The 25,970-nt window shown below is 45.5% G+C and overlaps 1 protein-coding gene across 1 annotated transcript in view; it reads right to left on the bottom strand.

The window, feature by feature from the left end:
- Positions 1 to 25,970, bottom strand: part of LOC120945951 (cytochrome P450 4B1-like) — a 46,462-nt gene that overhangs the window by 9,965 nt on the left and 10,527 nt on the right. Inside the window, exons 3-8 of the mRNA XM_040360548.1 lie at positions 22,137 to 22,181; positions 16,086 to 16,213; positions 13,830 to 13,951; positions 10,106 to 10,257; positions 5,523 to 5,629; positions 1,721 to 1,911 (exon numbers count right to left, since the gene is read on the bottom strand). Of these exons, the coding sequence (XP_040216482.1) occupies positions 1,721 to 1,911; positions 5,523 to 5,629; positions 10,106 to 10,257; positions 13,830 to 13,951; positions 16,086 to 16,213; positions 22,137 to 22,181 (745 nt within the window). The remainder of the gene's footprint in view (positions 1 to 1,720; positions 1,912 to 5,522; positions 5,630 to 10,105; positions 10,258 to 13,829; positions 13,952 to 16,085; positions 16,214 to 22,136; positions 22,182 to 25,970) is intronic.

Consider the following 25,970-nt stretch of genomic DNA (forward strand, 5'->3'; position numbering starts at 1 on the left):
ACGGTACAAACGCCTGTGTCAGCAAGAAACTTATTGGATATATTCCCTGGGCACTCTTGCCCCTGGGAGGTTGAACGAGGAGATTGAGGTTCACACATTGTTGTGAACTCAATTTTTATTTTGTGTAGATATGTCTTACCCTCCTTCCTTCCCTTATATGCTAATGTGTGTATTTTGTGTATGTAAGTGTGCATCTATCGCGCCTCTTCTACACATTTAGATGCATACCTATATGTGTACACGTGCATGCATATGTGTATGCACACCCACTATGTGTATCCCTTGCACAGCGTAGTGTATTGTTTATGTGTATATATATGTATATATATATATATATATATATATCTATGTGTGGCAAATCACCTAATTACCCCATGTCCCTTACCTGTACTGAGTTCCTCTGTCCGATTTGCTACCATAGTAAGTATCATAATAATTAGCTGTAATAATTACAACTACGGTTTTAGCATTTCTTCTTTTAACTAATTTTGCCTATATTTTATAATCCTTTGGTGTTACCCAATTATAGTGATATTTTGTCAGTTTTCTAGCTGATCTTAATCATGTATTAATTGGGTATGTGATCACCCATGGCTACATCACCCTGAAAGCACCTGATCTCGAAAGCTAAGCAGGGTCAGCTCTGGTTAGTACCTGGATGGGAGACCGCCTGGGAATACCAGGTGCTGTAGGCTTCTGAGCATCCTCCCCATGTGTTATAAAAATATATATATATATATATATATATATATATTCTTGAATAGGTCCCTTCTAATAATCCATACAAACATGTTTTTATTCTTTTTCTATTTTATTTATTTATTTTTTGCATTTTTAATATATACTTAATGTTTATATATATATATATATATATATATATATATATATATATATATATATATATATATATATATATATTCATTTTACATATATTCTCTGTTGGCCCCATGTTTTATGTATTGTGTATATGTATATATATATATGTGTATATTCGCTATAGTTTTATGACATACATATGTTTAATTATCCTGGTTCTTATACACCCCAGTTTTTATATACATGTTTTTTTTTTTTTTGTTTTTTTTTTGTTTGTTTTTTACACGTCTTTTATAGTATTTTATCCAGCTTTTCTACTTATGCCATCATATTTATTTGTTAGTTTGCTGCTATCTTGGGCCACGCTGGGACCTGTAGTCCCACTTCACCGACATAAGCATAAAAGCACCAGCCTCTATAGCTCACCATCAGGCCAATAGAAGGAGCAGTGGCTCCGAGCGCGTAGCCCAATCAGCCTTTGTTCTCCCTGTTTGACCCTCCTCCCGGAAGTGTTCCTGGGAAGTAATCACGTGACCTGTCACGTGACCTGTGAGGCTGAAACAGACTACATCCTGAAGGCCACAGGACAGGCCTGAAGACTCCACACAATCTGCTTTCTTCTCTTCTAAAGCAGCCCATGGATCCGGGACGAGGACTACAGGATGTTACAGATGAGCCTTCTTTCCTTACCTTCTTGTAAGTGTGTTTTTTACAATGTGTCATTAAAAGAACCTCTTTAATACTGCACTTAGGTTCCTTTCTCTACCCCTTTTCTGTGTTTACAAGTGATTGTGGTGAGCGGGCACCAAAGGGTCTGAGCCAGAGGTGGTGGAACTAAGTTCCCCCAAGTTCCCCCTAAAAAAAGCCCTGGTTTAAAGTAAAGTAAAAAATATCATTTATTTACCATTCCATGGTGTCCCGATCTCCCAGCACCTCACTGATCTCCTCCCGACATTTTTCTTGGTGTTCTGGATATTTGGCCATACAGTAGAATATCCAGGAGATCCCACTGGCTGTTGTATCGTGTCCTTCAAACATGAAGGTGTCCACCTCTGCGCGTAGGTCCTTATCAGACAAGCTCTGACCGTTCTCATCCTAAAAACACACAGCCATCATTTATTTGCATTTGAGCTTCTAACTCTTACTTAGCATGGAGAAGTGGAGAATGTTGAAAGATGGCTAAAAACTGTATTTAACACATTTACATTTTTATTTTTTTACTTTATCTATATGCAGTTACATCTGTTTCTATCCATTAATGTACCTTTCCAGGAAAGGAATTAAATTGGATGTAAACCCCCTCTCATCCTTTCTAAACTACTGCCATAGTGCTGATCTATAAGGATATAGATGCCTCCTGCATGTATCATTACCTGTCAAATGTCTCCCCTCTGTCTGTTATAAGAACTTAAAGACTGCAGATTCTGTGGGTGGATCTGTTGTCTGGAGCTCGGTGGGTGGAGTCGTGATGCCATTAGACTCCCCACCCACCTCTACACTCCGTCAACATGCATTTTTTCCTATGTATTCCTTACACTAAATTCTGCTATGATCACTAACATCCAGTCAAAATCCAGAAAAGTAACCACATGAATTCAGAAAAGGAGTGGGGGTGGGAAATAAAAAATAATGCCTGTCTCCAGGCTAGTGCATGAGATATGTAAATAACCTGTCACTCACAGCAAGGGGGTGGAACGGACTAAAGTTTTTGGGCCACATTCAGGTACATTGTCGTATCTTTGTGCCGGCGTATCGCATCTCATATGCGCTACGCCGACGTAACATTGAGAGGCAGGTTGAGTATTCACAAAGCACTTGCTCCCATATTTACGCCAGCGTAACGTAAATAGGCCGGCGTAAGCCCGCCTAATTCAAAGTAGGCAGGTAGTGGGCGTGTTGTATTAAAATGAGTCGTGACCCCATGTAAATGAATGGCCGTACGAACGGCGCATGCGCGCGCATGCTCAGAATCACGTTGCATATACTCCCTAAGATACGACGACTTAATGCTTTCGACTTGAACGTAACCTACGCCCAGCCCCATTCACGTACGACTTACGTAAACGATGTAAAATACGACGGCTGTTCCGACGTTTCCGACGTCCATACCTTAACATGACTTACCCCTGCTTTATGAGGGGTAAACTTACGCCGGACGTACGCCTTACGTAAACGTGCGTAGATTACTGCGACGGGCGTAAGTACGTTCGTGAATCGGCGTATCTTGCTCATTTACATATTCGACGCGTAAATCAATGGAAGCGCCCCTTGCAGCCAGCGAAAATATGCGCCCAAGAAACGACGGCGTAGGAGACTTACGTCGGTCGTATCAAGCCAAAATTCAGGCGTATCTTGTTTCCTGAATCACGCACATAGATACGACGGCGCATCCCAGAACTTACGCGGCGTATCAGAAGATACGTCGCGTAAGTCGTACCTGAATCTGGCCCTCTATCTGTAAGTCCGTTTTATTTCACTGAACAATAAAAGAGGATTGCTTAGAGCTGGATTAACTCTGTGTGGCAAGACTGGGCACAGATGATAGGAAATCCTTTGCTCTACATTGTGACATCAAAAAACAAAATTGGGTTTACATCCACTTTAAGGCCTATAATAAATGTACTTGTTTCTTCGTACAAGGCACATCAATGTTGGTGCAGAACTATAAAGTTGTCAACAATGATTTATTTTATTTTATAAAACACTACAATTATTTTATTGCACATTAAACAGAAGAAGGGGCAGCCATTTAGGCCAATTAGAACAACTGCCCAGTGCTGGCAATCTAACCCAGGGAGCTTGAAAACAGGGGTAAAGCACAACAGATGCTGTTACTTCTTCAAGATCCAATCAGAATCTAAGACAGTTTTTTGGACCGCATACACACGGATGTTTTTTCCATTGGAATAAACTCAGACGAGTTTTTCCGCCGGAATTCCATTCAAGCTGTCTTGCATACACACTGTCACACCAAATAATGCTTCCGAGCATGCGTCGACTTCATTCTGAGCATGCATGGTTTTTATTCCAATGGAATTGCATCCATACGAACGGAATTTCAGGTAAAAAAAATTCAGTCGTAAAAAAAAGAGAATGGGCCGGATTCAGATACATTGGCGTATCTGTCCAGCCCGCGTAACGTATCTCCGATACGATACGTTACGCCGCTCTAACTTTGGGCGCAAGTTCTTTATTCACAAAGAACTTGTGCCCTTAGTTAGAGCGGCGTAGCGTATGTGTTGCGGCGTAAGGCCGTGTAATTCAAATGGGGATGTAGGGGGCGTGTTTTATTTAAATTTCCCTTGACCCCGCGTTTTTTACGTTTTACTTGAACGGCGCATGCGCCGTCCGTAAAATCTTCCAGTGTTCATTGCTCTAAATGACGTCGCAAGGACGTCATAGCTTTCGTCGTGAACGTAAATTACGTCCATCCGTATTCGCGAACGGCTTACGCATACGACGTAAACATTTCAAAACTCGGCGCAGGTACGACGGCCTAACTTAACATTGGCTGCGCCTCATAGACCCAGGGGTATCTATACGCCGGAAAAAGCCGAACGCAAACGACGTAAAAAAAAAGCGCCGGGCGGTCGTTCGTTTCTGAATCGGCGTAACTCCTCATTTGCATATTCGTTGCGTAATAATATGGAAGCGCCACCTAGCGGCCGGCCTGGAATTGCAGCCTAAGATCCGACGGTGTAAGACACTTACACCTGTCAGATCTTAGGGATATCTATGCGTAACCTGATTCTATGAATCAGGCGCATAGATACGACCGTCGCAACTCGGAGATACGACGGCGTATCTCTTTCTGAATCCAGCCCAGCATGTTCTCTTTCTAAGTCCGTAGGAATTTCGGAAGTAAAAGGTCAGATGGGGCACCCACACGTTCGGAACATCCGATGAAAAAATTCCGTCTTACTTTTTCCATCGGAAATTCCGAACGTGTGTACACGACATTAGGCCGGTCATACACGGTTCGAATCTCCGCCAATTCAGCAGGGACCAGCTGGGATTCTAACTGTTGGCAGGCTAAATGTACCAAGTAGACTGATCAATCAACTTGGGTACAACCAGCCTGCTGGATTATTTTTGCAATTACCGCTTGCGGCTGCTATAGCGTCTTCCGATAATCACTGTCAATGGCCTGGCAGGAGGGATTCCCGCATCAACACTGGGGAAATCGAGCGATTTGCAGGCCTGAAAACTCATAACTGCAGGAAAGAAATTCACTCTGTGTATGGCTGGTCTAAGGCCTCTTTTACAGGGGCGCCTCCGTGGAAAGGAATTCCGCTTGCTCAGCGGGGGATCGGTCCGAGCTGAGCAGGCAGATGACAGGTCCTGGCCGCTCCGCTATACAGAACAGACACAGTCCTGCTCGCCTCTATGGGGAAATCGGGTGGAAATGGATCGCTTGTGCCATTTCATTCGATCCTATGCAATCTGTCAGACAGATGGAAAATAGGACCATCATCCATCTGGATTTTGCGAGCAGGATCGGATGAGATAGCGCCGGATGTCAGCGGACATGTGCCCTCTGACATCCGCCGCTTCATAGGGAAGACTGCAAGATCCAATCAGGTCCGCCTGAAAAACTGACAGGTGGACCTGATCGGAAAGCCCTTGTGAAAGGGCCTAAGGGAATGCAATACATAAACGATACATACGATACACATCTAACAATCACACTACTTCTAACATCTGACCTTTGCACACAGTAGAATATCAAGAAAATCAAGATGTCTTTTTTGGCTGATTTTGTCCAATTCCTTCTCACATTTTAGCAATTCTTTTCTGTTTTTGATTACTTTATCTAGAATGCAAAGAAAAATGTTAGTTTCACTAATCTATAGATAGATAGATAGATAGATAGATAGATAGATAGATAGATAGATAGATAGATAGATAGATAGATCTTACCACACAAGACCAACTTCATCCCGGCAAAGACTCTATCGTCTTTACCAGCTTGATACAATTTAATGTTACCAGCACCAATAGAGCCAATCCCATACCTTGTCTTAAAGCGGGAGTTCACCCAATTCGTTTTTCTTTTCTCTTTTCCCCTTAGCTTCATGCTCGTTTTGTCTAGGGGAATCGGCTATTTGTTTTAAAATATGAGCCGTACTTACCGTTTTCGAGATGCATCTTCTTCCGTCGCTTCCGGGTATGGGTCTTCGGGAGCAGGCATTCCTTCTTGATTGACAGTCTTCCGAGAGGCTTCCGACGGTCGCATCCATCGCGTCACTCGTACCCGAAAGAAGCCGAACGTCGGTGCGGCTCTATACTGCGCCTGCGCACTGACGTTCGGCTTCTTTCGGAAAATCGTGACGTGATGGATGCGACCGTCGGAAGCCTCTCAGAAGACTGTCAATCAAGAAGGAACGCCCAGTCCCGCAGCCCATACCCGGAAGCGGCGGAGAAGATGCATCTCGTAAACGGTAAGTACAGGTCATATTTTAAAACAACTAGCCGATTCCCATAGACAAAAAGGGGAAAATGTGTTCTCTATGGGTGAACCTCCGCTTTAAACGGCTGTAGCGCCTGGCTACTTTTATAGCAGGTGCTGTTGTAAATTTAGAAGGAGGTCAGAGAGTTAATTGGCTCTGACCATGTTAATTTGGCTAAATTTGGGGCCTCTGTTCCAGCCCTGGCTGTGCTGTGTGCCTATCCTCCTGTCTGGGGACTTCAGTCACCCCCAGAGGGTAGGGGGCAGCAGTAGAATCAGGGTCGTGTGGATACTTCTCCTCGGCAGCCAATCAGGAGGGTTGATCGCCTCGCTGTGCATTCTGAGGAGGGGTATTTAAGGGGCAGACGCCATTGGTTCGGGTTGTCGCTGCCCCACGCCCTCCACCTGGGCAGTGGTCCCACCACCTCCGTAAGTGGCCCTCCTGGCCGGGGTGTGTGCAGGTGTTACTGTGTTCCTGGCTCCGGGACCACGTTGGTCCGGAGCATTAATTTACCTAGAAGGCTCAGTAAGCAGACTGGGTCTACAGATTTACAAGTGGTCCTGTGCTGTCTGTCCAAAGTGGAGGAAGCGGGTTGAAGGAGAACCTGTCTGAGGGGCACAGAGCACGAGGCGGGTGTCGCAAGAGAGGCCTATCTGCTCATCGAAGAACACTTCGTACCTGAGAGGCTGGACGGTGGTCGCCTGTCAGTTATTGATGCAATTGAAGCTATTTGAAGGAGATGCGGTGCTGAATCCAGTTGAGAGGGATTTTGGACCGAGATTGTCTCCACCTTTAGGAAGGTCTGTGGCAGAGACTTTAACCCTCCTGGCGGTATTCCCGAGCGTGACTTGGGGTGGATTTTTTGTGCCAAAATCGGTAACCCTGAGTCACGCTCTGGGTAGCTATGCAGAGCCTGCAGCACGCGCTGGCTTACCTTGTTCCTGGATCCAGCGATGCCACCGCGCTGTGTGAGTGAGCGGGACCTCCTGTGCCGCCGATCTCCGTTCCCTGCGACGTTACGACGCACGGGGGCGGAGATCAGCGCCAAATTCAAAAAGGTAAACAAACACTATACATACAGTATACTGTAATCTTATAGATTACAGTACTGTATGTAAAAAATACACCCCCCTTGTCCCTAGTGGTCTGCCCAGTGTCCTACATGTTCTTTTATATAATAAAAACTGTTCTTTCTGCCTGCAAACTGTAGATTGTCCATAGCAACCAAAAGTGTCCCTTTATGTCAAAAATGGTTTTAGATCAGCTAGAAAACAGCGATAATAAATTATAATCACTTGCAGAATTGTGCGATAGCGATTTGTGGGGAAATTCGTCATAAAAAAAAAAAAATTATGACAGCAACAATTCTGCAACTGAGCAAATTTCAGTGATTTTGAGTTGATTACATTATTGAATAATTTTTATTAGAATTATATTATTATTTGTTATAATTATTTATTATATTATAATTTATAATTTTGTTTTTAAAAAAATGTCATACCCGGGATGCCTATTAGACTCTGGTTTGGTCAGATTTAAGTGAGTTATTCATAAGGATTACAGGCCTACAGTATAAAACGCCAAATTTCCTTGCAAATAATGGTACCGCTTTCAGCATCTTTTTTCTGAAAGAATCATACCGCCAGGGAGGTTAACCTAAAGCTCCGAGTGACACTCTGTCTGCTAGGCTGGTGAGAGAGGCCTATCCAGGTGCACTATACCCACTCTGACTAGAGTGGTGAAGAGGTTTATCATTGGAAGCAGGACTGTTTTCCGCGCCAGTTAACGCTGAATCCACCATTTCCATTTCTTCCATCCCTTCACCTACTTCTACTTCTATAGTTTTTACCCGGCTTGGTAATAAAAGCACAGAAAAGACACCTGTTGTGTGGACATTGACTTTATTACAGCTCTCATCCAGTACCCTAGACGGCGAGAAGGCAGAGGTAACGTGCCACCCAAATCAAACCAGCAGCTTCTTCGGGGCTAGTGCTACACGGCTATACATCTCATTTTGTCCACAAAGTCACCTATGCACTTCCAATGGCCCATGTAGTACTTTATGACCTGTGCAACTGTGCAGGCAGTATTTCTCACCTTTACTTCAACACAGGCCTCCTCAGATACATCGGGCCAGATTCAGGTAGCTCTGCGTATTGTTCAGCGGGCGTAGCGCATCTCATATGCGCTATGCCGACGTAACTCTGAGAGGAAGAGCTGCATTCACAAAGCACTTGCTCCCAAAGTTACGGCGGCATAGCGTAAATGGGCCGGCGTAAGCCCGCCTAATTTAAAGTAGGCAGGTAGTGGGCGTGCTACATTTAAATTAACCGTGACCCCATGTAAATGAAGGGCCATTCGAACGGCGCATGCGCGCACATGCTCAGAATCACGTCACATATACTCCCTAAGATACGACGGCTCAATGCGGACGACGTGAACATAACCTACGCCCAGCCCCATTCACGTACAACTTACGTAAACTACATAAAATACGACGGCTGTGCCGTGGTCCATACCTTGCATGGGTTGCGCCACCTATAGAGGTGTTTTATCTTTACAGAAGGTGATCAGGGAGGAGGTAAATACACAGTCGAAATTTCGAACAAATTTTCTTTTCAAAATCAGAAAGTTCGTTTTTTTTGTGATCTGATGATGCCACCATTGATTTTCGAAATTCGGCCGACAAAATATTCATGTTGCCGGGAATGTTCGTTTCTCTCCGGGAATATTCTTTTCTCCCCGGGAATATTCTTTTCTTGCACATGCGCATTTTTTTTTCTATTACATTTCTCGCACGATTCTCCCATCATTGATCAGAAAATTGTTTGTTTTTCCAAAAAAATTCCAACATGTCGGATTTCTCAAATTTTTTGCCGTGCGAAAATTGGCTGTTGCTGCAGCCCACTAACGGTGCGAAATACGAACGAAAATTCTTTCATATGATTTTCGAAAGAAAATTCTTTCGAAATTCGAACCGTGTATGGCCGCCTTAACTGCAGAGCTTTGCTATTAGTGGATCACACCTGAGAAGATGTCTCTTCTGGGATTTGTGAGTAGAGACTTCAACTGTTCTGCAATAATTCCCATGATCCCCTGCTGTCAGATTCTAACTATTCTGGAGCTACCTCATGGTCGCCAGCTATGAGGCTTTAAGGCCCCGTACAGACGAGCGGACAGTCCGATGAAAACGGTCCGCAGGATCGTTTTAATCGGACATGTCCGCTCAGAGATTTCGGTCTGATGGTTGTACACACCATCAAACCGAAATCCGCGTGGACAGACAGCGCGGTGACGTGGCCGCGCCGTCGCCGCGACGATGACACAGCGACGTGCGCAACCCTGGAAGGTCAATGCTTCCACGCATGCGTCTAATCACTTTGACGCATGCGAGGGATGGCGGTCCATCGGACATGTCCGGTAAGTCGTAAAGACGACCGAACATCTCCGACGGACAGGCTTCCAGTGGACCAGTTTCAGCAGACATGTTCGGTCGTGTGTACGAGGCCTAACTGTTCTGCAGACTCATGATCCCCAGCTGTAAGAGCTAGATTGCACTGTCTTTATTGAGAGTAGGGAGTCATTTGTCAACTGTTATTAAGCATTTGGAGTGTCCCATATGCCTCGTACCCCTCTCCTGTTCTGCAAGCAATAGATAAAAAAAAGACATGCCCTAGACTGTGTAATCGAACCAGAGTGAATGGATTGTTGCCTGTGTGATTGCTACTCTCTGTACTGTTTGGGGAAGAACCAGTTAAAACCAATGGCTCCTACGGAGATAGCGCTACATAAACACACACACATATAGAAAAACACACACAGTAAATCCAAAATCTTACCTGTATGATGATGTGCTATCCTTTGTGCTTTTCGAAAGCGGAATCCCTGGGGGCTTAGGTAATAAATGGTGTCACTTTGATAGAATAAGTTGCGGAACCTGTTATCGACCTGGTAGGCCAGCTGATAAACTGCCTTAATGTAGTCATTGTCACTTGAAAAAAAGGGAAAAAATAAGAAATATTAACATTGTGTAACATTGAGGCTGAATTCATCTCCTTAGCGGTATTCCCAAGTGTGGCTCGGGGTTAATTTTCATTACCAAAAGCGGTAACCCCCGAGCCACACTCGGGATTGCATCGGAGTACTCTGGTCCAGGTTACTTACCTTGTCCCCAGGATCCTGCTATGTCCTCCCGCTGTGTTCCCTGCCAGATCCTCCGCCTGATGTATTACTGTTCCGGGCTCCATTCCCTGCGAGCGTCGCAACGTATGGGGGCGGAGCCCGGTGGCAGATTCAAAAAAGTGCAAAACACATTACACATACAGTACACTGTAATCTGTAGATTACATTACTGTATCAAATCATTTCTGTTTTGTGACTAGTGGTTTGTCCAGTGCCCTGCCTGTATTTTAATATTATATATACTGTTCTTTCTGCCTGGAAACTTGAGATGGTCCATGGCAACCAACAAGTGTCCCTTTAGCTGGTTTTAGACCAGCTAGAAAACAGCGATAGTGAATTAGGCCCCTTTCACACTGAGGAGTTTTTCAGGCGGTACAGCGCTAAAAATAGCGCCTAAATACCGCCTGAAAAACTCCTGCCCCAGCCTTCACAATGTGAAAGCCCGAGGGATTTCACACTGAGGGGATGCGCTGGCAGGAGAGAAAAAAATCTCCTGCAAGCAGCATCTTTGGAGCGGTGAGGGGAGCGGTGTGTATACCGCTCCTTCACTGCTCCTTCCCATTTAAAACAATGGGAAACCACGGTAATACCGCCCGCAATCCTTTTTTAGATGCTAGCAGGGGGTTAATACCGCACCGCTAGCGGCCGAATCCCGCGGCAATTCCGACGGTATAGTGCCGCTATTTTTAGCATCGCTATACTGCCACCGCACCTCAACTGCCCCAGGTGAAAGTGGCCTTAGAATCACTTGCAGAATTGAGCGATAGCGATTCATGGGAAAATTCGCCATCAGACATCGAAAGTGACGACAGCGACGATTCTGCGACTGAGCAAATATCAGTGTTTTTGATTTAATTACATTATTGAATAAAATGTATTATTATTATATTAATATTTGCTATAATTATTTATAGCTATTTATTATATTATAATTTATGATTTTGTGTTTTAACCACTTGCTTACTGGGCACATAAACCTCCTTCGTTCCCAGGCGAAATTTCAGCTTACGGCACTGCGTCGCTTTAACTGACATTTGCGCGGTCGTGCGACGTGGCTCCCAAACAAAATTGATGTCCTTTTTTCCCCACAAATAGAGCTTTATTTTGGTGGTATTTGATCACCTCTGCGGTTTTTATTTTTTGCGCTATAAACAAAAAAAGAGCGACAATTTAAAAATATATATATTTTTTTTTTACTTGCTGCTATAATAAATATCCCATTTTTTTTTTTTTAAAACAATTTTTTTTCTCAGTTAAGGCCGATACGTATTTTTCGACGTATTTTTGTAAAAAAAAAAAAAAAAAACGCAATAAGCGTCTGGTTTGCGCAAAAGTTATAGCGCCTACAAAATAGGGGGCAGAATTATGATTTTTTTTTTTTTTACTAGTAATGGCGGCGATCTGCAATTTTTATTGGGACTGCGATATTGCAACGGACGTATCGGACACTTTTGACACAAATTTGGCGCTGTTCACATTTATACAGCGATCAGTGCTATAAAAATGCACTAATTACTGTATAAATGTGACTGGCAGTGAAGGGGTTAACACTAGGGGGTGAGGAAGGGGTTAAATGTGTAGCCTGGGTGTGTTCTAACTGTGTGGGGGGAGGGGGGTGACTGGGGGAGGTGACCGATGCTGTGTCTCTATGTACAAAAGACGCAGATCGGTCTCCTCTCCTCTGACAGCACGTGGAGCTCTGTGTTTACAAACAGAGCTCCACGTCCCTGCTGTCTTACCGACGATCGCGTGTACCGGGCGGACATCACGGCCGCCAGGTACACGCATCGGCTTCCCAGCTATGCGCCGGGACAGTGTTTACCCGCTGCGCGCCCCCCAGTGGCGCGCGCGGGTAATGCTTTTAAATGACGTCCAAAGACATCCAATTGGCACTTGAGAGCCGCGCTGTTGACGTCTTTTGTAAATAGCGCGGGTCTCAAGTGGTTAAACTTTATCATACCCGGGATGTCTACTAGACAAAACAATGTACCACTTTGACATTCAAAAATCAGACATAATCATACCGCCAGGGAGGTTAACATCACTTAAATTGCATTTAGTGTGTGCGCTAAACACACATGAGTTAATGCTTGTCGACATGTTTTTTGTTTTTTTTTCTACACGTGCATCCATGTGGGGTTTATTTTGTGTTTTACAGCAAGAGCCCAACTACTTTTAATTCATAGTTAAATAGTTACATAGTTAGTCAGGTTGAAAAAAGACACAAGTCCATCCAGTCCAACCACAAAACAATAAAAAATAAACAAACAAAATAAAAAACATTCCTTAAAGGGGTGGTTCCCCTAAAAATAAACTTTTATCATTGCATTTCCCACATTAATGTTCGGCTTCTTCCGGCATCTTGTGACGCGATGTATGCGTCGGTCGGATGCCTGTCCATCAATTAGGAACGCCCATCCCCACCATCGTACCCGGAAGTGCCGGTGAGAACGCATATAGCAAACGGTACGTACGGATGTTTTTTTTTTATTAAAACCACCTGATTCTAATTGTCATTAATGTGGGAAATGCAATGATAAAAGTTTATTTTTAGGGGAACCTCCACTTTAACATGCATTTCAAAACACTTGCAACACATTGGGGTTCATTTACTAAAGGCAAATAGACTGTGCATTTTGCAGGTACAGTTGCACTCTGCAAGGGCATTTGCTCTAGAGCTAAAAAAAAAAAGCAAAGAGAGCTACATAAGCCAAATAAGGGAAAGCTTTGTCGACTTCCATCATCCAATCATGTGCAAGCAAAAATGCAGGAAGAGGTGACTGTTGAGAAATTAATGTTTAAAAAATCATGGCATTATACTCTAACGCCGCATACACACGATCGGAAATTCCGACAAGAAAACCATGGATTTTTTCTGACGAAATGTTGGCTCAAACTTATGTTGCATACACACGGTCACACAAATCTTGTCGGAAATTCTGACCGCCAAGAACACGGTGACGTACAAGACGTACGACGAGCCGAGATCAATGAAGTTCAATAGGCAGTTCGGCTCTTCTGCTTGATTCTGAGCGTGCACGTTTTTTTTGCGCATTGGAATTGCATACAGACGAGCAGATTTTCCAATAGAAATTTTTTCCGTCGGAAAAATAGAGAACCTGCTCGCAATTTCCAACCAAAAGCTAACATCGGACTTTTCTTTTCGGAATTTCCGATCGTGTGTACACAGCAATACATGACCAACCCCATAGACTCCATAAAACTCCATTCTTGGCTTCTCTACTATGATTGAAATCTCTTGACATTTTTTTTTTAAAATACGTTTTTAAATAAGTTAACACTTTTTTTTGAGAACACCTTAATCAAAATGTATTTGAATATTACAGGTGAGAGTTTGCAGTCTTCAAAGTTTTGTTCTACCTGTCTGTCTGGCAGTTGCTTTGATAGCTGAAGGCACATTTCATGATGGTGTCCAGTGTCATGAGGCTGACATGATGGAAGAGTTCCACTGGCTTATCTTGGACAAGCTGCTCCCATTTATCCTGAAATCAGATAATCAGATAAAACAATCTTAGAGGGGTTGTGTTCTCTAAATAATGTTCCTATTTAATTAGCCATAGAAATTCGATCATCATTTCGTAATCTGGCCAATTTTAGCAGGAACAGGTAACCATCATATTAATGGGAACATTTGGAGTGCAGCAGACATTCTTAGCCAAGTACTAAGGTGTTACTATTTCACTGTGCCGTTTTCCTTATGTTTTGTCTATATTCAGGTGCATCTCCAAAAATTTGAAAATCAAAAAGTCAGATATATATGACTCTGTGTGTAATGAATCTACCAATGAGCTACCACTCCCAGATAGCTCTCTTCAGGTCCCGCCAGTTAGCCTGGCTGCAATGACCTCTCTCCACTGTCCTTCCCACAGTCCTTTCTTCTGGTTCGGCACCCATCTCAAACTGCAATCTTCCAGTTCTCTTAGGCGTGCCTCCCCAGTCCTCCCGACGGTGCCTACTCACTAGCCCTCCAGGCTGCGACCAGTAGTCCTCCCTGGAGACTCTTAGAAGTGTTCTCTCACACTGTCCTCTACTTGCTCTCTCATGTGCCTATCCTTCCAGGATCTCTTTACTCCTCCTGGATGCACCCGAGCCCCAGCTCAGGGTCACCCCCCCCCCCCAGACTGGGGAGCTCCTCGTGGGCCCCGACAGCCTCCACACCCTCTCAATCCAGCTTCTCCACCCGACAACTCCTCCCCAGATGGGCTGACCCCAGGTATTTAAGGAGGTCTGCCCCCTGCCAGGTTGGGGATTGGTCAGAGCTCCCTAAAACACCCCAGGCAGCTCCACCTCTCCTCTCCTTCCAGATCTTTCTAGTAAGCCCTAGAAAGAAGTGATGTTGCCTGTGAGTCACCAGCTGCTACCCCGAGTCACTCCCAGCCCAGAATGAAAACAAACAGGCCTAGCAACCAGCTGGGCCTGCTTTAAGTTACCTACTCTGCTAGAATATCCTCACTCTAGCACCTACCTAACTAGAGTATATTGATTGGTTTGCGCAAAAGTTATAGCACCTACAAAATAGGGGATAGATTGATATTTTTTTATTTTTTTTACTAGTAAAGGCGGTTATCTGCGATTTTTGTTGGCATTTATACAGCGAACAGTGCTATAAATATGCACTGATTACTGTATAAATGTCATTGGCAGGGAACACTAGGGGGCGATCAACGGGTTATATGTGTTACTTAGGGAGTGATTTTAACTGTGGGAAGAGGGGACTGACTGGAGGAGGTGACCGATCAGTGTCCCTATGTACAAGGAAGACAATATCGGTCTCCACTCCCCTGACAGGATGTGGAGCTGTGTGTTTACACACACAGAACCACGTCCATGGCTCTGTAACCAGCAATCGCGGGTCCCTGGCGGACATTGCAGCCGCCAGGCACATGCATCAGCTCCCGAGTGACGTGGCGCGTGCAAACCCCCTAGCTGCCGGGAAGCAGAGGACATCATACGACGGCCTCCCAGGATGGCGGGAAAGGAAGAGGTTAAAGACATTCAGTGCTGGAGGTGGTGGAACTGCGTTCCCCCTTGATCCCGCTGAAAAAAAAGCCCTGCCCACTAGGGGGTGTCAAATTTAATCGCTGCATCGGTGCATCGCGATTCGGGTGTCCCTGATGCGGCACAGATGCATGCGACCGTAATAATCGATGTTTAGCCCCGCCCCCGTCCCTCCCAGGAGAGTGCTCTGTTCAGATGTTACCTTGTGTTTGTATATGGTGCGCTCATGTGACTGCCTGGCCCGCCTCTCTCCTCTCTGCTCTTACATCTCACGTCTCTCCTGGCGTCAGCCCCACCCACTGACTGTAACTATCAGATCAGTAGAAAGGCAGGAGGGGCTGACGCCAGGAGAGACATGAGACCTCAGAGCAGAGAGGCGGGCCGGGCAGTCAGTCACATAAGCCAGGACTGCAGTAAGGTAAAGGAAGCTATTTAGCTATAAAAAAAAATTCCTTTAGTGACCCTTTAAGTAAACCCCAAATTAACAAGGCGTAATGCATATTACCTTTGAATAAAAAAATAAAAATAAATTTAAATTGTCTGAATGTAGTCTGTAGGTGAACGCTAAACATCTCGATGATATTATTTGAGCTTTGAAGGAAAAAAAAAAAACGTTACCAGCATGATCTTAGTGCAGTTAGCCATTAATCGAACGTAGGGCTTTAGGACATCATAGTGAAAGCCAGGAGTCAGAAGCTTGCGATGCTGGAACCACTTTGGCCCGGATAACACCAATAATCCTTCACCTAGTTCAAAAAATAGCATCTTTAGAAAGCTGTCAGACCAGTCAGGTAAGTCAAATAGCTAACATAGTCTGCGGATCAGTCAGTAATATTTTACATCTGAAAAAAAAAAAAAACACCCTGCAAGATAAAGGCATAAGGAGCTAGTATGCAATAGCTTTTATACTTACCCGAGATTGAAGCCTGCCGCAGCCGTCCTCGTCCTCCCCCCCCCCCCCCCCCGGCCGGCGACATCTATCCCGGAGGTTACTTCAGGTATTGCAGCTCCAGCGCTTTGATTGGCCGGAGCCGCAATGACGTCACTCCCGCACATGCGTGCGGGAGCTCCCGGAACGAACGGCACAGTACAACTAAAGCAATGGTACGTGCATTCCATTGCTTCAGTTGGCTTAAGTGCGCATGTGCCGCATGACGCCGTGCAGGTTTAGGAGATATGTGGCGCAGCTACAGGTAAGCCTAATTATAGGCTTGCCTGTAGTTTAAAGTGATTGTAAAGGGTTTACAACCACTTTAATAAACTGTTATAGAGTACTACCCTGACTGCCAGTGAACTGCAAATGGTCTTTCCACGGTTTATACCTTTATTTAATAGAATATTGCGCATAGCTCCCAATTGTCCCTAATTTTGAGGGACTGTTCCTCATTCAGAACAAAGTCCCTCTGTTTCTTTATCGTACATCACGGGACACAGAGCAGCCATAGCAATTACTATGTGGGCAATAGGCTACCTTCAGGTGATTGGACACTGGCATAATCAAGACATGAAGTTCCCCCTATATAACCCCTCCCATACCGGGAGCACCTCAGTTTTTTCGCCAGTGTCTAAGGTGTTGGTCACGGTTAAAGAAGTGCTAAGAGAGCTGATCCTTCACAGGATCAGTGGGCTATGCAAACGGATCCATTCAAAATGCCAAGTAGGCTAAAGCGGATGGTACTCGAGCCTCGTGGAAGAAGGAGTTTGTTGCCTATAATGCTTCTCTTTGAGAGCTGGACTCTGGGACTCAGCAACCTCGGTTCATAACAACAAACCAAAGGCTTGCTCTGTCAGAGTGCTAAATAGGTCCAAGGCAGTGAGACTCTATACAGAGAGGACCCAGTTCTTAAAGGTCTGTCATGACATGGCCCGTGGTGATGGGTGAAGGTTGGGTCTGTCTGTGATATTCCAACAGTACCCTGCGGCAGGGACTGGTAAGTGTTAGGCCCTGTACACACGATCAGTCCAAAACAATGAAAAACACACTGAAGTTCAGTTTCATCGGTCCAAACCGATCGTGTGTGGGCCCCATCGGTCCGTTATCCTTCGGTCGCAAAATTTAGAACTTGCTTTAAAATTGAACCGATGGACGCCTAACCGATCGGTCAAAACCGACGGTTAGTACGCAAAAGCATCGGTTCCTAACCCGCGCATGCTCAAAATCAAGTCGACACATGTTTGGAAGCATTGAACTTCATTTTTCTGTGCACGTCGTTGTGTTTTACGTCACCGCGTTGGACTCGATCGGTTTTTGAACTGATGGTGTGTAGGCACATCAGACCATCAGTCAGCTTCATCGGTTAACCAATGAAACTGAACTTCAGTCCGTTTTCATCGGTTTGGACTGATCGTGTGTACAGGGCCTTAGAAGATCCTTAAAGAGGAGCTCCACCCCAAAGTGGAACTCCCGCTGATCGGAACCCTCCCCCCTCCGGTGTCACATTTGACACCTTTCAGTGGGAGGGGGGTGCAAATATCTAAAGACAGGTATTTGCACCCACTTCTGGCCACACAGTTTCGGGTAAACTGCGGGCATGACGTCACCTCCCGTCCCCCGTCCCCGTTGTGTTCTGGGAACACTCTGCTCCCAGTACACAGTGGGAGCCAATCGGCAGGCGTAGCGCGACTCGCGCATGCGCCGTAGGGAACCGGGCAGTGAAGCCGGAGCACTTCACTCCCTGGTTTCCTCACCGAGGATGGCGGGGGGCAGCAGAGTGATGAGCGATCGCTCGTCCTCTGCTGCCGACGGCGCTGGACTCCAGGACAGGTAAGTGTCCTAATATTAAAAGTCAGCAGCTGCAGTATTTGTGTTTTTTTCAGCGGACATCCTCCGCTTTAAGTTTTATTTATGGACTTTTTGTGTGAATAAGATGTTGTCATGCCTATTGTTCACCACTAGAGGGTGCAAACTAAAAACATCCTTAGTATCAACATATGGCTCAGTGTCAACATTGCTTGTGGACAGCCTTGCTTTTCTCCACTCCTGACAGTCTTTAAAATAGGATTTTTTGGGGGACCCTCACCTGAGTGCTGGGCATCCTGCTGGGGTGGGTTCTCTCTCCCCCTGACCCCCCCCCTTCCGATCCCATGGATTGCAGCGCGCGCACTGAAGAAGAAAAACGAAGAAAAGAGAGGGGGGCATGCTACGTCATGGGGGTGTGGCTTAGTGCAGCCAACATGCACAATATAGATGGTGCATGCGCAAGGCGGCTTCCTTTAAACACTCACTCTGTGTGAGCCTGACTGAAGGAGAGACACAGCAGCATATCTAGGCACGTAAGCTAGGGTGACCAGACATCCCCGGTTTCAGGGGACAGTCCCTGGATTGAGGACACTGTCCTCGGACCAAGTCTGTCCCCAGTTTTGTCCCCGGATTGGATTTGAAAGGGGGCTGGGGCAATTTCAAAGACAATCAGTGCAGAATAAAAAAAAATATTCTGAATTACACCCCCCCCCCCCTGCTCTGCCGCTCCTACTAGCTTAGGGGGGGTGTATTTTTTCCATTATCTGTGCCCCTTTCTGATGATCATGTGCTGGTCAGAGATCGGAGGGATTATTTCTTCAGGTTCGGGAGCATGCCCATTCAGCTCTACTCGCCTGTTTATCTCCTTGCCTTCCCTGGTGGAGTGATCTTCCTCTGCACCCCACCCAGTAGTAGCCGGGACCCGGAGTAAGACTTGACAGCAGGGGCGGACTGACAACTCATGGGGCCCCCAGGCAATAGAAGATTATGGGGCCCCTCTGGCTTACAGATGGCCACCACGCCAGGAGGCAGTGCAGAGGCAGGGCAGCTAAAATCTTGGGATCTTCACATTAAAAGCATGTCAGTTTCGGACATATCAGGGACAGATCTAAAAAAAACACAGATTTTTACATACTGTCCCTGGTTTTACTGAGCCTGGCAACCCTGATGGGGCCCCCTAGTGGCATGGGGCCCTCGGGCAGTGCCCGAGTGACTCAATGGTCAGTCCGCCCCTGCTTGACAGGCTGTGAAGCGGGCAGTGATGGGCAGAGAGTTGCTGATTGCCGTCATTTCTAGTAAAAAAAAAAATGTCCCCGGATTTCATTTTAAAAATCTGGTCACCTTAACATAAGCGGTATATGGTATTGAATTCAGGCATTATCAAAGCACATCTACTCAGCATCAGCCTAGGCACTGATAGCAGCAGATAAAACAGTGCTTGACTAAATCCAAGCAGCAGATGCATTTTGATGGTTGTACCTCTACTTTGTGCTTAGGACTATGTATTCCGATAAGAGGAATGTAAAATCAGTAAGGAGGAGCGCAAGGGCACCGCGGTCAGGTCGGTGGATCCTAGTCTCGCTTCCACAGTATCACCCTCCCCTGATAGACCTAAAGTGGCTGACGGGGCATAGCCATTGCTTGCATAAAGCATTGTAGCTACTTGCAACACTCCAGCCTCTGCATACGTCACTAAGGACGATCTGGCTGCAGCATTGGCTGGCTTGGAGGGTAAGATAGCTGATATGTTTGCGTCCTCCTCCCAGGCTGGAAGGAAGCGTGATAGGTCCCCCTCTCCTGTCCCAGGTGCCTCAGGGGAGTAGGAATGGGTAGAGGATGTTGAATCACTCTTGGGGGACCAAGTAGAGAGGGAAGAAGGCTCCTCTTTTAGGGGTTTAGCCTCAGAAGAACCCTCCTCAGTCTTGCAATCCCAGAGGTTGCTAGTCCAATCCCTTACGGAGTTGGTCCATTTGAGATATAAGTTGCCCCTGGCAGAGGCGGCTGTAGTTCCCTTTTCAACTTTGGGTTCTTTAAAGCCCCCTCGGGTTCTCACGCATTCCCTATGCACCCATTTTTGGAGCAACTTATACAGTCTTAATTAAAAGATTAAGACCACTTGAAAAATGGCAAAAAATCATATTTTACATTGTTGGATCTTAACAAGGTTCCAAGTAGAGCTTCAACATGCAACAAGAAGAAATGAGAGAGACAAAACATTTTTTGAGCATTCAATTAATTGAAAATAACGATTAAACTGAAACAGGCTGTTTTTCAGCTGATCCAAATTTTAGGACCACATGCCTTTAAAAGGCCAAATCTGTGCAAAGATGTGGATTCATTGTCATATTTTGTCAGGTAGTCACACGTTGTGAATGTGATGGCAAAGGCAAAAAAACTCTCCCTTTTTGAACGTGGTCGGGTTGCTGAACTGCATAAGCAGGGTCTCTCACAGCGCACCATCGCTGCTGAGGTGGGGCGCAGTAAGACAGTCATTTAGAATTTCTTAAATGATCCTGAGGGTTATGGAACAAAAAAGTCAAGCGGAAGACCCAAAAAATTTTCATGATGATTTTTGGTACGAGAACAAATATTTTAAACAAATTTGTGGCATTGCGATGGGTGCAAAATATGCGCCAAGTGTGGCCAACCTTTACATGGCAGAATGGGAAGCAGACGTCTTATACAATAGAAAACCACAACAGTTACTTTTATATAAACGTTTTATTGATGATATTTTAATTATCTGGTCAGGAGACAGAGAGAGTTTAGTTGATTTTGTTTTTTATCCAAATACAAATGAAAAAAACATCAAACTTAAGTGGGAGATAAGTGATGAGAAAATTAACTTTCTTGATCTGGAAATTACCAAAGAAGGAGAAAAATTGATAACACAGACGCACTTTAACCACTTAAGGACCGCCTAACGCCTATATACGTCGGCAGAATGGCACGGCTGGGCACATGAACGTATATGTACGTTGATCTTTAAGCCCAGCCGTGGGTCGCGGGACCCGCGGACCCGATCGCCGCTGGAGTCCCACGATCGGTCCCCAGAGCTGAAGAACGGGGAGAGCCGTGTGTAGAGCCTCTAAGAGCCTCTGCCACACACGTCCCTGTTCTGCCTCTCATGCCCGCGATCGCTTGTGGCTGGCGGTCATTGCGACCGCCGGTCACAAGCATCGGCACCCCTGCGATGCAGCGGCTGTGCGCATGCCTGCTATCCCACTTAAAGGGACAGACGCACATCTACGGTGGTTCACAGGATCGCGCTGACCTGCCGCCATATAACGACGGCGGCTGGTCGGCAAGAGATTAAAGCTTTAATGATGCTTAACAGGTGCCCTGTGTGTGTTGATATCTCATACCTGCAATTTCTCCAAAACAAAGAAAAGCTAAACCTGAATTAAAGCCTCTCAAAATCTGTAGGTGCTTCAAGCGAGCTTTGCCATAGACTTCTATGGAGGCTTTGAAGATGCTTTGAAGGGCCACTAAAGAGACATGGGGTATAATTTTTGAAGCAAAGCAAATGGGACTTGTAAACATTACTGTAAGCAAACCATTTTCTTTAGTGACAGGGGCTTTGACTGGTGTTCAGAGAGCTTTAACAAAGCGTATTCAAAGCCATATTTTGAAGCAAATGTAAACAAGCCCTTACGGAACTGCAGGAGGAATCAATAAACTACGAGAGTGCTCACCAGTGCCCTCACAGCCATCTGCCGCTGTTCTCCTAGAGCTGATAAGACACATTTTTGGCTCTCCAGATCTACAGGTGGAGAATCACTTCAGCAGATAGCACAAAACCCTTTGCTGAAAAGACACTGTGGCATATACAGGCCATGGCACGAAAGAGGTGGAGACCCCTCCCCATGGGGCACCTGGAAAGTCGTGCAGATAAACTTCGGTCTACAAAAAAAATTGAATTAACTTACCAATCCATGGGATAAGAAATCTATAGGCTGCATCATCTTTAGGATCTGAAATAAAAATGCAAAATAAGACAAAATGAAAAGTTAAGCATTGCAGTCTGTACATGTTTGATACAAATAGGGACAGATTTCCACCACTGGAGCCTGCAGGCATAATATCTTTGATGTATTTGATATGACTATCTTTACCAGTGTGTATATAACTGACCTTCCCGTTCATTTCCAGGGACCCTCAGCTGCTGCAGCGATATATGTGAGTGCCATAGGTGGGCAGAGGTCTCACTGGGGGATGGGAGGGGTGCTCAGTGGCGTCACTAGGTTTGGTGTCACCTGGTGCCGTAAAACATCCCCCAATAATTTTGATTTGATTTTGACCTGCTGACAGGGTGTCTTGCTAGCTGGATGGGATCTGATGGCTGCAGGGAACATGGCAGAGTGCTGTGACCTGCCCACAACAAGGAGTGTTTCTACAAGGCCCTGTAGTCAGCAAGCAGAAGACAGTAGCTAAAAAGAGAAGTACTCTGCAGGCACACATGGCGTAATTGTTTGCTAGTGTAGCGCCCCCTTACTTTCAGTATGGGCACTACTCTAAAGTTAGTAGGGAATGGGAGAATTGCTTTGCTCCCATTCACTATGTGTTCAAATTGTGGGACTTCTGTCATTCCAGAAATGTCCACTGGGTCAATCTGTGGTCCAGGGATGCAATATCATCCCTGGCCAGCAGTTAGCGCCAGAGGGGTTCTGGCAGAGTAAGTTTCTCCAGCAGCCAATCAGAGGAGTTTTTCCCTCGGGGGGGGGGGGGGGGGGGGGGCGTGCTGGAGAGGAGTATATCTGTGACAGGTGTCATGTATTCGAAAATCTTCGCGGGGTCCCGGTGGCCCGCCTGGCCATGATTGCAGACTACTTGGGACCTCATCCGGAGGTACCAGGGGACCCCAGCGACTTGCTGGGTTCCAGATTCCACTGAAAGGATCCCAGGCTGGGTGCTGTTCGATTGGGGAGTCGGTTTGAGGAGGACCCGGAGGCAGGTCGTCCAACAGAGCCTGAACAAACCAATTGGGGATCCGGTGACCAGAGTACTGACAGGTATGTTTGCTGTCATCTGGTGACCAATGCAGAAATCTACTGGGAGGATTCGCTCCATCTATCTATCTAGCTCAGTTATTGTAATTGGCCTGTGGCAGAGGCCCGAGCCGGGTCTGTGAGAGAGGCCCGTTCCTCCCAGAAATCCTAAGTGACATCTCGGCTGCCAGGCCTGTAAAGAGGGGTCTGTCCGGGGGCACTTTACGCACGGACCGGTACGTCGGACCGTTTTCACCGTACATGTCTGCCCGCGGGCTTCTGTACGATGGCTGTACTAACCATCGTACAGAAGTCCGCGCGTAAACAATACGCGGGGCGTGGCCACGTCGTCGCCGCGATGATGACGCAGCGATGACTCGGCGATGTGGGCGGGCCTGCCATTTAAATGCTTCCACGCATGCGTCAAACTCATTCGACGCATGCGAGGGACGGCGGGCGCTCGGACATGTACGGTAGGTCTGTACTGACGACCGTTCATGTCCGAGCGGGCAGGATTCCAGCGGACGGTTTTAAAACACGTCCAGGAATATTTGTCTGCTGGGAAAAGGCCCGGCGGGCAAATGTTTGCTGGAAATCTGCCCGCTCGCGCCTACACACGACCAAACATGTATGCTGAAACTGGTCCGCGGACCAGTTTCAGCATACATGTTTGGTCGTGTGTACGGGGCCTTAGACAACGCCAGGATAACTTAAATCGGCTGATCCCAAATCAAACAGCGGCTCCTTCGGGGGTAGCGCTACACTAGGATGCTGGCAGTCCTAGCAATCAATGACAGCTCTCAGCAGACATGTGTCTAAAGGAGATTGTACAATCAGATTGTATCCCAGCGATCCCCTAACTATAAACCGAGCTCCACATACACAGCGGGCAGCCCCATCCCTGTGTGCCGAAATGACTGACTCCCACGCATGCACAGGAGTGACGTCATCCCACACCAGCCAATTAAAAAGGCACACAAGATGCTGACACCGGCAAGGGAGCGTTGGGAAGAGGAGTCTCCTCCTTTTAGTTCCGCCATTTGACCCCCTTCCTAATCAGCCACCTGCACAAGGCATTCAGGCAAGGTTGGTCGCACTGCTAAATGTGACCCATTTAAGTGAATGGGGTTGCATCACAACCACCTGCAAAGCAGGTGGTGGCGGCAGGATGGCCTGGTGTCTTGAGGGTTAAAGCAGATGCCCTAGCTCTCTCATCACCTCCTCCCATGCTTGTCTCCAGAGCCTCTCCAAGCCTATGGAACTCCTTACCCCAATCTGTCCGTCTTTCTCCTTCTCTATTAGCTTTAAGAGGATCCCTGAAAAACCTCCTCTTCAGAAGAAGCCTACCCTACCCGCACCTAACAACTGTATTTTTATTTTTGTCCATCTGATCATCCCCCACAGCTACTACCCTTTGTTTCACTTGACCCTCTCTTCTAGATTGTAAGCTCTAACATGCAGGGCCCTCTGATCCCTCCTGTATCGATTTGTATTGTGACTGTACTGTCTTCCCTGATGTAAAACGCTGCGCAAACTGTTGGCGCTATATAAATCCTGTATAATAATAATAATAATAATGTAATATGGCCACCTCGTCACCTGTCAAACGCAGTGGCGGCTGGTGCTCTATTTTTTTGGGGGGGGGCGCAAACAAAACCCCAGTCAACCCCCCCCCCCCGCCACTCGCAGACAATGGGACCTGCAGACAGACAGAGAGACAGATAGATAGATAGACAGACAGATAATAAAACAAATAGATAGATAGATAGATAGATAGATAGATAGATAGATAGATAGATAGATAGATAGATAGATAATTAGGCAGATAGCTATAGATAGATAGAGGGAGGGGGAGGGAGGGAGCGAGAGATAGAGCTATATATAATTAGATAGATAATTAGATAGAGAGACAGACAGATAGATAGATAGAGAGACATAGCTAGATAGAGCTATAGATAAATAGATAATTAAACAGATAGATAGATGGAGGGAGGGGGAGAGAGATAGAGCTATAGATAATTAGATAGATAGATAATTAGACATACAGATAGATAATTAGATAGATAGATAGATAGATAGATAATTAGACAGACATATAGATATAGATAATTAGATAGATCGATAGATAGATCGATAGATAGATAATCAGACAGACAGATATAGATAGATAATTAGATAGAGAGCGATAGATAGATAGATAGATAGATAGATAGATAGATAGATAGATAGATAGATAGATAGATAGATAGATAGATAGAGCTGTAGATAGATAAAGAGATAGAGCTGTAGATAGATAATTAAACAGACAGATATATAGATATAGATAGATAATTAGATGGATATAGATAGATAGATAGATAATCAGACAGACAGCTAGCTATAGATAATTAGATAGACAGACAAATAGATAGATAGATAGATAGAGACATAGAGATATAGAGCTATAGATAGATAGATAGATAGATAGATAGATAGATAGATAGAGACATAGAGCTATAGATAGATAGATAGATAATTAAACAGACAGATAGATATAGATAGACAGACAGATAATTAGATAGATAAATAGATAGATAATTAGACAGAGGTAGCTAATAGATAGATAGATAGATAGATAGATAGATAGATAGATAGATAGAGACATAGAGATATAGAGCTATAGATAGATAGATAGATAGAGACATAGAGCTATAGATAGATAGATAGATAGATAGATAGATAGATAGATAGATAGATAGATAGATAGATAATTAAACAGACAGATAGATATAGATA

This window comes from Rana temporaria, chromosome 7 (assembly GCF_905171775.1).
Source record: "Rana temporaria chromosome 7, aRanTem1.1, whole genome shotgun sequence".
NCBI classification, from domain to species: Eukaryota; Metazoa; Chordata; class Amphibia; order Anura; family Ranidae; genus Rana; species Rana temporaria.